A 13,840-nucleotide genomic window follows, 5' to 3' on the forward strand; every position below is an offset into this window, starting at 1 on the left:
GAAACCTTTCACAAAGGAGAGTAGCTTCAAAGACAACCTGTGATAAGAGGAAGTTTTTCCTCATGTTTATTCAATTCCTTTTTCCTTGGAGTTTGTCCTAGAAATAGAGATATTGTGTGGATTTGCAAGTCCAAGTAAGAAAGTATATACATGGCTTCTGTAGCATTTTCTTAACCTTCTGCTGTAATGGGAAATTTGTTTGATGATATAGTACAATCCGCATATCCATGGAGGATACATTCCAAGACCTTCAATGGGTACCTGAAATAGCGAGTCCAATATTTTGACTATTTGGTTTGAAAGCATACCATCGAGTTGCACTGGAGGATCTAGACAGGTCCACAGACACTTATGGGGGAATATTTTCTGGAATATGGATAAATAAAACTGTGGCCATCAAATCCATATACAAAAGAGTTGTACTGTAAATGGACAACTCCATATTGATCCATTTGTTTACTCAAATAGTGCTGAGCACAGGCTGCATGTTACCAAAGGAATCTCAGTGGACCGTCTTTTGTGTGTGTGTGTGTGTGTTAGGAGTGATTTGAGAAACTGCAAGTCACTTCTGATGCAAGAAACTGCAAGGAGCCCCTGGTAGTGCAATACGTTAAACCCTTGTGCTAGCAGGACTGCTCACTGACAGGCCAGAGGTTTGAATCTGGGGGGAGCGGATTAAGCTCCCTCTGTCAGCTCCAGCTCGCCATGCGGGGACATGAGAGAAGCCTCCCGCAAAGATGGTAAAACATCAAACACCCAGTCATCCCCTGGGCAACATCCTTGCAGACGGCCAATTCTGTCACACCAGAAACAAAGAGAAGAAGTGGGCCATTGATGTGCCTGGTCTTTAGCAGTTCTTGAGTCTATATTTATGCAGTCCACTGGAAAATGCCACTGTGGATGGGAACGAAAAAAGTTGTGATTCTTACATTTCAAGCCAATATAAAACCAGAGAATAGAATTGTATCTATATTTGGGGCACAGTCTGTTTTTGTGGTTATTTCAGGTACAAAACTTACCCAGGCAAAGAAGTTCAATGATCCTGATGATCCATGTAAAATCATGGTTGCTACAGATGCAATCGGGATGGGCCTCAATTTGTAAGTATGCATGTTATATCTCATTGAGGTGCAGGTGATGGTGGTCCTTAGCTCTTTCAGATTCTTTTTCTAAATGGTGTGCCTCCCATGAGCCAGTGCAGTGTACTGGGTTGAGTTTTGGGCTGGGACTTTTGGAAGCCAGAGTTTAACTCCCCTCTTTGCCATGAAACTTGCCCACTGGGTAAACTTGGGCAGCTCACATTCTCTCAGTGACCTTGCCAAGAAAACCCCATGATGGGTTCACCTTAGGATTACCAAAAGTTGGTAATGATTTAAATGCACACAAATACATGCACTGATTTTTCGTTATTTAAAATAAATATTTAAGATTCGATGTGTTTTTAGAAATGAAACAGCTTCAAGCTTCTTAAATTTCATTTACAGTACTTTTTTTGGACTTCAAAACATGTGCCTCTTTTATGAGCCAAGTGCAAGTGATACAGATACTAGGTTCTTGTGGGTTTTTTCGGGCTATAGAGCCATGTTCTAGAGGCATTTCTCCTGACGTTTCGCCTGCATCTATGGCAAGCATCCTCAGAGGTAGTGAGGTCTGTTGGAATTAGGACAATGGGTTTATATATCTGTGGAATGGCTGGGGTGGGGCAAGGAGCTCTTCCCTGCTGCAGTTAGGTGTGAATGTTTCAGCTGATCACCTTCATTCGCATTTGAAGGCCTGCCTGAGCCTGGGAAAATCTCTTGCTGGGAGGTGTTAATCTGTGCCTGGTTGTTTCCTCTCTGTTGTTTTGCTGTTGTAATTTTAGAGTTTTTTTTAATACTGGTAGCCAGATTTTGTTCATTTTCATGGTCTCTTCCTTTCTGTTGAAATTGTCCACATGCTTGTGGATTTCAATGGAACATGAAAGGCACTGCAGACTACTTCAACCAGAGAAGTCAGCCATAGCAGAGCACCTGATGAACCAGCCTGGACACAGCATATTATTTGAGAACACAGAAATGCTGGACCACACCAACAACCACCATGTCAGACTACACAGAGAAGCCATTGAAATCCACAAGCATGTGGACAATTTCAACAGAAAGGAAGAGACCATGAAAATGAACAAAATCTGGCTACCAGTATTAAAAACCTCTAAAATTACAACAGCAAAACAACAGAGAGGAAACAACCAGGCACAGATTAACACCTCCCAGCAAGAGATTTTCCCAGGCTCAGGCAGGCCTTCAAATACGAATGAAGGTGATCAGCTGAAACATTCACACCTAACTGCAGCAGGGAAGAGCTCCTTGCCCCACCCCAGCCATTCCACAGATATATAAACCCATTGTCCTAATTCCAACAGACCTCACTACCTCTGAGGATGCTTGCCATAGATGCAGGTGAAACGTCAGGAGAAATGCCTCTAGAACATGGCTCTATAGCCCGAAAAAACCCACAAGAACCTAGTGATTCCAGCCATGAAAGCCTTCGACAATACATTGATACAAATACTTCTAGGTTGGTAAACTACAACTGTTCAAATAGTCTGCCTTCATGCTTTGGTCTTTCACTCTTTATGTCCTTCAAACTCTGTGGAAGATCAAATACCATTAGGCTTGTATTGTTGACTCTTGTAATTGAAACAAAACAATGAGCAACAAGGTTGTTTTTAACACATTGCCTCCAAGCTTTAGTTGTTAACAGCTTATGTTCATCACTTGAGAATGTCTAGAAAGCTTTCAGTTTTGGGTATCTAGCAACTTTCCGACCTATATTTAGACTTCTAATTGTGTTTTGGGCTGGCATGAGTAGGGTCTTCTGAAGGAGCTGTGATCTGGTGTAATATAGGTAGCAGTTTTCTCTGTCTTCAATCCGTCATCTGTACTTTTGTTCTAGGAGCCTTAAAAGGATCATTTTTAACTCCTTGGTCAAGCCCACTGTGAATGAGAAGGGTGAAAAAGAAATGGATACAATTACAACTTCCCAAGCACTACAAATTTCAGGCCGAGCTGGAAGGTTTAGCACGGTTTTCAAAGAGGGGGAAGTTACTACTATGCACCGAGATGACCTTCCTTTGCTGAAGGAAATCTTGAGTAAATCGGTGGATCCCATACTGGTAGGATCTTAAATATTATAAACTTGATGCTAGAGCTGTGTTAGATCACATTAACCTGAGTTAGGTAACACCTTCTACTACAAAGGTGGGACACTTTAGTCTTCCAGATGTTGTGGACTTAAATTCGTATCATCCCTCATTATTAGGTGTTCTGCCTAGGGCTCTACTGATTGGCCCAGCTATTCATCTAGGACAGAATTGTCTCCTTCAACTGACAGCAGTTTTCCTGGGTCTCAGGCTTCGGGGTTTTCCATTTCTGCCTGCTGGAGATGTCAGAGCCTGAACTTGGGAAGTTCTGCAAGCAGGAGAGGTGATCTACTACTAAGACAGTCTGACATTGCAGATATGCAATGCAGATACGTGGGGTTGCCTTTGAAGACTGCTTGGAAGCTTCAAATAGTCCAACGAGAAGCAGTCAGGTTAATAACTGGGGCAGCATACAGGGAGCATACAACTCCCATGTTATACCAGCTCCACTGGCTGCCTGTTTGCTACCGGGCACAATTCAAAGTGCTGGCTTTGGCCTATAAAGCTCTAAACAGCCCTGGCCCAATTTACCTGTCCAAACGCTTCTCCCCCTATGAACCATCGCGGAGATTAAGATCCTCCAGGTAGGCCCTGCTTTCTGTCCTGCCATTCCATCCAGTGATTGCTCCCTAGCTATGGAACTCCCCTTCCTGGTGAGATCAGGTCGCCCCCCTCCCTCCTGTCCTTTAGAAGGATGGTAAAAACTTGGCTGTGGGACCAAGCTTTCGGGACCGGGCCATGAAGCAGCAATAGGAAAGATTACCAGTCCAATTAGATTTGACGCTGATGACTAGGATGGTTTTAAATGGTGTATTTTAATATTGAGATAAATCTCTCAGTTCTTGTGGGTTTTTTCGGGCTATATGGCCATGTTCTAGAGGCATTTCTCCTGACGTTTCGCCTGCATCTATGGCAAGCTTCCTCAGAGGGTGAGGTCATTGAGATAACATTGAGATAAATGTTTTTAATGTTTATGTATGTGTATATGATTTTGTGTCCCAGCATTGAATGTTTGCCATATATATGCTGTGCTCCGCCCTGAGTCCCCTTCAGGGTGAGAAGGGTGGAATATAAATGTTTTAAATAAATAAATAAATATGCATTTTGAATAGCCTTGGTGACTGGGGCACTCATCAAGCCCTGCTGACCTCCACAACTAAAAAAAAATACATCCCTGACCATCTGCTATAGTGTTGAAGGCTGGGCATTATAGCCTAGGCCAGGCCCACACAACCTCCAGGTGTCCAGATGTTTTGGACTTCATCCTCCAGAATTTCTGACCATTGGACAAGCTGGTTAGGACTTCTGGGAGTTGGAGTCCCTAATACCTGGGAGGCCACAGGTGGCGAGCCTGATCTAGGCCCTAGATTCTAGAGCACCTGAGGCATCAAACTGGAAAATACTGTTCCATATGTTGGCTTGCTAGTAGAGAAAGCTTGCATGCTGGTCGCTTCTGTAAGCTTTCTCTACTAGCAAGCCAACATATGGAATTCTACAAAGTGGAATCCTCGATATGCGAGTGTGGAGAGGAGCAAACCACTGACCACCTGCTGCAATGCAACCTGAGCCCTGCTACATGCACAATGGAGGACCTTCTCGCAGCAACACCAGAAGCACTCCAAGTGACCAGATACTGGTCAAAGGACATTTAATCAACTACCATACTCACAAATTTTGTAATTTGTTTGTTTGCTCTGTTCTGTTAGAAATGTAATATAATTTGACTGGTTGTTCTGACATGACAAATAAATAAATAGTAGAGAAAGCTGCTAGATTAATTTTGTTTGTCAGAAATTTAGAATATTTGTGGAACATACATTAGCAGTTTCAATGAGCTGAATATAAGGACTTTGCCCAATAAAAGTGATCCTTGCTGCTTATTTCCTATCACGCAGTCAAGTTCGTAAACATAGAATACAGTCTTCAAGCTGGTTCTCTTGATAATTACACTCATCTTGGTAGCTGTAAATGTTATATACGTTGTGAGCATGTGGATCACATTCTTTCCAGCATGTTTGGGTTATATTTTCTCATGCTTATACATATTTATTTATTTAATGCATTTATATACTATCCCTCAGCCCGCAGGCGACTCGGGACGGTTTAAAAGATTGTAATTGTGGTGTAAAATTGAACATTCTTCTTCTCTTCCCAGACTGCAGGTTTGCATCCCACTGCTGAGCAGATTGAAATGTTTGCATATCACCTTCCTGATGCCACCCTCTCAAATCTAATTGTAAGAATCAGAAAGGCGGTTGAACTTTTTCAGTGTACAATAGTTCACATATTGCATTCCTCTAGGGAGGTCACACTATTCTCACAAACATCTGTTTTATATAGATATAATCTGCACAAATAAGATTTGCAGTTTTTCTTTCTGTAGCTGATAAGCGGTAGAGCTTTTGAAAGTTCTGAGGGCTTGATTGATTGGCTGGGCTGGCAAGGAAAATGCTAGCCCTAGTTTTTTTTCTGTGTAAATTATTATTTTGAATCATACACAGTAAGCTCTCCGTATTCTTGGATTCTGCTTCCAGGGATTTATTTATTTATTTATTTATTTATTATTTGCTTTATTTCTATACCGCATTTTTTCAGCCCTTGACAGGCGACTCAATGCGGTTTACATGGTACAATTATCAAACAGTGTCAGTGCAATTAAAACATAACAATGCAACAAACAGGATCAACAGCATCAATCCACAACAATTAACAATCAACAAGACAGATCAACAAAACAGACATAACATAACGCCTCAGTTGAAATCAGATCCGTTCTCATAATCCTTGTGCCATTCCTATGTTCCATTTACCGTCTTCCTATGATTGGTTGCACTGCTTAACCAAACGCTTGTTCATAAAGCCAGGTCTTAACCATTCTCCGAAACGTCAGCAGCGAAGGTGCCTGCCTGATGTCTGCCGGTAGGGCATTCCATAGCCGAGGGGCCACCACTGAGAAGGCCCTGTCTCTCGTCCCCACCAAGCGCGCCTGTGATGCAGGCGGGATCGAGAGCAGGGCCTCCCCAGACGATCTTAATGTTCTGGTCGGTTCATAGGTAGAGATGCGTTCGGAGAGGTAAGCAGGGCCAGAACCGTTTAGGGCTTTATAGGCTAAAGCCAGCACCTTGAATTGTGCCCGGTAGCGGATTGGCAGCCAGTGGAGCTGGCTCAGCAGAGGAGTGGTATGCTCCCTGAGTGCCGCTCCCGTTAGCAACCTGGCTGCCGAGCGCTGGACCATCTGAAGCTTCCGGGCAGTCTTCAAGGGCAACCCCACGTAGAGCGCGTTGCAGTAATCAATCCGGGATGTAACCAGAGCGTGGACTACCGTGGCCAAGTCAGACTTCCCAAGGTACGGGCGCAACTGGCGCACAAGTTTGAGTTGTGCAAATGCTCCCCTGGACACCGCTGAAACTTGGGGATTTCACCATACATAGCTTGAAAATATTCCAAAATATCCTCCTCCAAAAAGCAGCTTGTCATTTTGCCGTTTTATAAAAAGGACATCATTTTACTATACCATTGTATGTAAAAAGGATGTTACTGTCCACAAAAGGTCCTAGAATCAAATCCCAGCAAATAACAAGAGCTCGCTGTACTATGTTTGGAATAGTTAAATATATGTTGCCTATATTTTTATCTTTTTACTTAGAACAGGAATGGGAAGGCCTTGTGCATTCCAAACTAGATTATGACTCTCAAGAAGCCTGAGAGGAGATATCACGAGGGCAATGTATAAATATGTGAGGGGAAGCCTTAGGGAGGAGTGAGCAGGCTTGTTTTCTGCTGCCCTGGAGACTAGGATGTGGAACGACAGGAAAGGAGATTCCACCTGAACATTAGGAAGAACTTCTTAATGGAGAGAGCTGTTCAGCAGTGGGAGCACACCACCCCCCTGTTGCGTCAGCTCCACTGGCTGCCGATCCAATTCCGAGCACAATTCAAAGTGCTGGTTTTGACCTACAAAACCCTATACGGTTCCGGCCCAGTGTATTTGTCCGAACGGATCTCCCTCTACATCCCACCAGTTTAAGATCTTCTGGGGAGGCCCTGCTCTCGACCCCGCCAGTGGCACAAGTGAGGCTGGCGGGGACGAGGAGCAGGGCCTTCTCAGTGGTGGCCCCCCACCTGTGGAACTCACTCCCCAGGGAGATCAGATCGGCAACTTCCCTTCTAGTGTTTAGGAAAAAACTAAAGACCTGGATGTGGGACCAAGCTTTTGGTCATGCTGACAACTAACTAAAGGACCTGTCGATAGACAAGGACAATGGAATGGAATGGATATATGGACTCTGATATATGGACTCTGACATGAGATTGTTTTTATGATTTTATTAGGTATTGATGTTTTATTTTAATTGTTGAATTGTTATATTTTGTATTGCTTGTTGTGTGATTTGGGCATCTAATTGTGCCTTCCCTGTAAGCCACCCTGAGTCCCCCCCCCCCCCCCGCCCCGGGGTGAGAAGGGAGGGGTATAAGTAGATGAAATAAATAAATAAATAAACTCTCTGCCCCAGAGTGTGGTGGAGGCTCTTCCATTGGAGGCTTTTAAACAGGCTGGATGGCCATCTGTCGGTTGTGCTTCTTGGCAGGGGGTTGGACTGGATGGCCCATGAGGTCTCTTCCAACTCTATGATTCTATAAGTCTGCAATTGAAATGTATCAGCAAAGTGGTAAAAGGCCTTTAAAATAAGCAAACGAGAACTTTTTTGCAAAGTCTTTTCATAAATTGCTGACAGGTTTTGGAGTCAAATTGTCCAAAACAGGAGCAAACTTTCTTGTGATCCTTTAAAACAAGAATGCCTTGATTGCTTTAAAACACTTAGAATCATAGAATCAAAGAGTTGGAAGAGACCTCATGGGCCATCCAGTCCAACCCCCTGCCAAGAAGCAGGAATATTGCATTCAAATCACCCCTGACAGATGGCCATCCACTTTTTTGGTTTGCTGTTAAAATTCAGTGACGCAATTAACTGTCATATTTGGCAGTGCAGCAGTGAAGATGGACTGTGGAGACATTTTCAGATTTGCTAGGCAAACATTGTGAGATTTGTTGGAAATTTACTTGTATTGAACACACAACTTGTATATAATTGGAAACACAGCCTGGGTGATATATTTAATAAAGAATATTTGTCTTTTAAAAATAGGATATTTTTGTAAGTCTCTCCCAAGTTGATGGCCTCTACTTTGTGTGCAATGTTGATGACTTCAAATTTCTTGCTGACATGATCCAGCACATTCCCCTGAACCTGAGAGCGCGGTATGTGTTCTGCACAGCACCCATCAACAAAAAGCAGCCCTATGTGTGCACCTCGCTCTTAAAGGTAAAGAACCCACATCTCCATTATGATCCCTAAAATGTATTTGTGTGTCTGAATCTGTGTATGTTTTGGGAATAGGTTGTGTTGTATTCTAGGGGCTCTCCTCATTTCCTGTGCGGGGGGGGGGGGGGGGGGGGGGGTATAAGCGAAGATCTTTTCTGCTGTCGAAAAATATCCTGATCAAAAAATATCCTGATGCCTGATCAGCATGAGCACTGGCTTAATTCCTGTGCCAAGTAAACACATGGCTTTTGAGGTCTAACTGATTTCATCCAAATTTGCACACGTATATATTTTTATTTATTTATTTATTTACAACATTTATATGCTGCCCTTCTCACCCCGAAGGGGACTCAGAGCGGCTTACAAAATATATATACATACAATATATTATATTATTAGCATATTTCGATGTCAGTATTAAATTACTATATTATATTATACCATTATATTGTAATATTATTAGTAATATTACATCTATATAAATAAAAATGTAATGTTCGTTTGTGGGATTAACAGAACTCCGAAACTACTGGACGAATTGACACGAAATTTGGACACAAGACCCCCAACCACCCAATGTATGTCCTTCACTCAAAAAATTGATTTTGTCTTTTGGGAGTTGTAGTAGCTGGAATTTATAGTTCACCTACAATCAAAGAGCATTCTAAACTCCACCAATGATGAAACTGGGCCAAACTTAGCTCAAAGGACTCCCATGGCCAACAGAAAACACCAGAAGGGTTTGGTTGGCATTGACCTTGAGTTTGGGAGTTGTAGTTCACCTACATCCAGAGAGCACTGTGGACTCAAACAATGATGGATCTCGACCAAATTTGGCATGAATATTCCATATGCCCAAATATGAACACATATAGAGTTTGGGGGAAAGAGACCTTGACATTTGGGAGTTGTAGTTACTGGGATTATTAGTTCATTTACAGTCAAAGAGCATTCTGAACTCCACCAATGATGGAATTGGGCTAACCCTATCCCAGAACCCCCATTTATTTATTTAGTTATCGAGTCATCAGCAACCAGTTATTTATATTACATTTCTAACAGAACAAAGCAAACAAACAGACAAGATACAAAAATACAAAATACAGAATGCAAAATTTATGAGTTTGGTAGTTGATTAAATGTCCTTTGACCCCATGACCAACAGAAAATACCTAAGGCCGTCCAGTCCAACTCCCTTCAGCAGGGCAAGAAAACGCAAACAAAGCCCTCCTAACAATGAGCCATCCAGCCATAGATATAGATAGATATGATTCACACAGAGAAATATAGTATGATATATTTGAAAGGGACCCCTAAAGAAGGACAATAATATGTTGCATGTTCCAGAGTAGGCAAACCAGACAATCTCTACTGACAAAGAAACAACAAGAAGTACTGTTTATCCACAAGCATCAAGACATTACATATATTAGAAACCAACACTTTCTCATTACTTCATTTTCCAGATCACCAGACTGGGCCACAGCAACGCGTGGCAGGGGATGGCTAGTGTAATATAAATATATAATTATATCATATTATTATTAGTAGTATTATATTGCATTACATTATAAAATTATAAATATTATATGTATATACAATATATATTATATTATATTATGTTATGTTACATTATTAACATAGCACAGGAGACAAGGTGGAATTGTCCTCTGCCCCCCCCCCCCCTTTACTCTGGCCCAGAGTGGCAGTTGATGCTGTGGGAGGGGTCCCCAACGAATGACATAAGACATGTATGGCTTAAATTTGTCTTCTAATGAGTTTTAAATTGTTTTAGCTTGTCATCTTACTTGATATTCCTTTGATCTATTGTTATTATTGATAGTATTCTAAAATATTTTACACCGTTCAAATGTTTTTTTGTATGCTGAAGCAAGATATAAATATTCAAATGAATGAATAGCACTTCCTGTCCCTAGCTGGGCGAGAGATTTGGTATGATCCTTGTGCCTAATGAGGAGAGAAATTCCTGGGGAGATCATAGGACTTTGACCTTCCCTCCCTCTCATCTTTGCGGAGCAGCCAAAGCTAAAGGGAAGTGGGTGGTTGGCCAAAGGCCAGCTCTGTTAATCAACCAGTTTGGCTATTGTTTGAGAGACCCAGATAAAGCCCTGCTAATGAGGTATAAGGAGCGGAGGCGTTTCATTCAGTAGCTGAGTTCCAGATCATGGGGCATTTTGAGGAAGCCTTTTCCTCTAAAACTCAATTTTACAAGACATTTTGCTGGAGGATAAAAAAGGAAGATTATTTCATTCCAATGATGATGATGATAATAGTGATCTGCGTTAAGTGCAAAAGACAAAGAGTGAATACCGTAAAAACACAATCCAGAGCAGAAGACTGGTGAAAGAAGGCTCTCCGTTGACAGTTCCTGGGAAAAATTGAGAGCCAAATTGACAAAAAACATGGCTGTGGCTCACAAATGGAACTTTGTAAAAGGAGACAGAGGGCCTGATTCAGGCAGCCCAAGAACAAACCATTACAACAAATGTCATCAAAGCCAAAATTGAAAAGTCAGCGACAGATCCCAAGTGTAGACTCTGCAAAGAAGCAGATGAAACAATAGATCACATCCTCAGCTGCTGCAAGAAGATCGCACAGACAGACTACAAGCAGAGGCATAACACCATTTCTCAGATGATTCATTGGAACTTGTGCCACAAATACCAACTGCCTGCGACAGAGAACTGGTGGAACAAGTCGGAAAAAGTTAGAGAATGAACATGTCAAGCTACTCTGGGACTTCCGAATTCAGACAGACAGAGTTTTGGAGCACAATACTCACGATCCCACCTGCGTCGCAGGCGCATTTGGTGGGGACGAGGGACAGGGCCTTCTCTGTGGTTGCCCTCCGACTGGAACACCCTACCCAAAGACATTAGACTAGAACCCATCACTGGCCAGGCCCTGGTTTTATTGTGTAATGGTGTAATGTTTGTTATTGCTATGTTTTAATTTTTAATTTGCTTTGAATTGTATTGTTAATTGTTTTGTTGTTGTTGTGTTGAGGCCTTGGCCTTTGTAAGCCACATCGAATCCCTTGGGAGATGCTAGCGGGGTACAAATAAAGTTTAATAATAATAATAATACTCCTGACCTCACAATTAAAAAACAAAGTATGGATTGTCGATGTCGCAATCCCAGTTGACAGCAGGATTGAAGAGAAACCACTGGAAAAGCTGATACAATATGAGGATTTAAAGACTGAACTGCAAAGACTCTGGCACAAGCCAGTCAAGATGGTCCCAGTAGTGATCGTCACACTGGGTGCAGTGCCTAAAGACCTTGGCCCGCACTTAAACACAATTGGCGCTGATAAAATTACCATCTGCCAGCTGCAAAAGGCCACCTTACTGGGATCTGCACGCATTATTCGCCAATACATCACACAGTCCTAGTCGCTTGGGAAGTGTCCGATGTGTGATCCAATACAACAGCCAGCAGAGTGTCTGCTGAGGACTCATCTTGTTGTGTTTCAAATAATAATACTTTATTTCTATACCGCCCTGTCTCCTCAAGCGGACTCAGGGTGGTTAACAACATGTAACAGCAAACATTCAATGCCGTAAAATGTAAACAACAAACAAATAAAACTTATATCGATGGGAAAATAGAATTTAAAAAATTCATAAATACTAATAATTAAATAAACATAATTACACAAACACATATACCCCAAAAATTAGAGGCTAAAATAGATTTAAAAGTGCCTTAAAAATACTACAACTTTCCTTTGTTCTGACTCATTTTTCTTTCCAGCTCTCAAAAGGAGAACCTTGCGATATTTTGCTGTATGTCCATGTTTTAAAATAAATAAATGTGTTCAATGTATTGTCGAAAGCTTTCATGGCTGGAATCACTAGGTTCTTGTGGGTTTTTTCGGGCTATAGGGCCATATTCTAGAGGCATTTCTCCTGACGTTTCGCCTGCATCTATGGCAAGCATCCTCAGAGGTAGTGAGGTCTGTTGGAAATAGGACAATGGGTTTATATATCTGTGGAATGGCTCTTTGCCCCACCCCAGCCATTCCACAGATATATAAACCCATTTTCCTATTTCCAACAGACCTCACTACCTCTGAGGATGCTTGCCATAAATGCAGGCGAAACGTCAGGAGAAATGCCTTTAGAACATGGCCCTATAGCCCAAAAAACCCCACAAGAACCTAATAAATGTGTTGCTTGTTGCAGCATCTCCTCTTCTGGATTGAACTTCGAAGCATTGTGAACTCTTATAAATTGCTGAAATTGCTTTACTACCTGAGCTTGGGAAGCAGGGAAAAGGTTGCAAAACATAGTGGACAGTGTGGAGATTAACAGTAGTATCATTCCTGAAGAAATGTTGACTGCTTAACATGTTTCTTTACTTTCTAGTTTGCCCGGCAGTTCAGCAGAAATGAGCCTCTGACGTTTGACTGGCTGTGCAGGCATATTCATTGGCCCCTGACCCCACCCAGGAACATAAAGGACCTTGTACATCTAGAAGCAGTTCATGACGTCCTCGATCTCTATCTTTGGCTGAGGTATCAGAACCACCTTTCTTCTTCCTCCTTGTCTTAATGTGGAGAGATTAGGAACAATGGACTTTTCTGCTTTTAGCAGCATTTTCATAGCATGGTGCAGAGATGGTGGCACATATGTGGGGACTTTTGGGATCTGTCTCTTCTTTTCCTTTGTTCCAGTTGTTCCTCTCTGGTTCACCATGGCAATCACGCATGAAATCATTAATCAAGCCTTTAACAATCTGTGTGAAATTATGTTTTGGGAACAGATCTTGCCAATGACTGGAAACACTCCTCCAATAGGGTTGTTGTAGGTTTTCTGGACTATATGGCCATGTTCTAGAGGCATTTTCTCCTGACGTTTCACCTGCATCTATGGCAAGCATCCTCAGAGGTAGTGAGGTCTGTTGGAAGTAGGAAAATGGGTTTATATATCTGTGGAAAGACCACGGTGGGACAAAGGACTTTGGTCTGCTGGAGCTAGGTGTGAATGTTTCAACTGACCACCTTGATTAGCATTTAATGGCTTGGAAGTGCCTGGGGGAATCTTTCTTTGAGAGGTGATTTGATGTGCCTGATTGTTTACTCTCTGTTGTTTTGCTGTTGTTGTACTCCTCCAATAATATCCAGGGTCTTCATATGCCCATTTCAGATTAATGTGAGATGATAAGCCGTTTAGTACCATATTTTCAGGTGTACTAGATGACCCGGAAAATCTTATTAAAAGTCAGGGGTAGTCTAGTACGCTGGGTGTAAAATTAAAATAATAATAATTAAAAGAAAAAAAATAACATACAACTATCTTAGGAGAGAGGG

At 42.0% G+C, this 13,840-nt stretch overlaps 1 protein-coding gene across 2 annotated transcripts in view; it reads left to right on the top strand.

Annotated features, from left to right (window-relative positions):
• Nucleotides 1-13,840, top strand: part of SUPV3L1 (Suv3 like RNA helicase) — a 36,615-nt gene that overhangs the window by 19,275 nt on the left and 3,500 nt on the right. For both annotated transcript variants that reach the window (XM_067465684.1, XM_067465685.1), the window contains 5 exons: nt 1,007-1,100; nt 2,935-3,154; nt 5,337-5,417; nt 8,329-8,505; nt 12,897-13,045. In XM_067465684.1, coding sequence (XP_067321785.1) covers nt 1,007-1,100; nt 2,935-3,154; nt 5,337-5,417; nt 8,329-8,505; nt 12,897-13,045 — 721 coding nt within the window. The remainder of the gene's footprint in view (nt 1-1,006; nt 1,101-2,934; nt 3,155-5,336; nt 5,418-8,328; nt 8,506-12,896; nt 13,046-13,840) is intronic.

The sequence above is a fragment of the Anolis sagrei genome, chromosome 3 (genome assembly GCF_037176765.1).
Source record: "Anolis sagrei isolate rAnoSag1 chromosome 3, rAnoSag1.mat, whole genome shotgun sequence".
Classification (NCBI taxonomy): Eukaryota; Metazoa; Chordata; class Lepidosauria; order Squamata; family Dactyloidae; genus Anolis; species Anolis sagrei.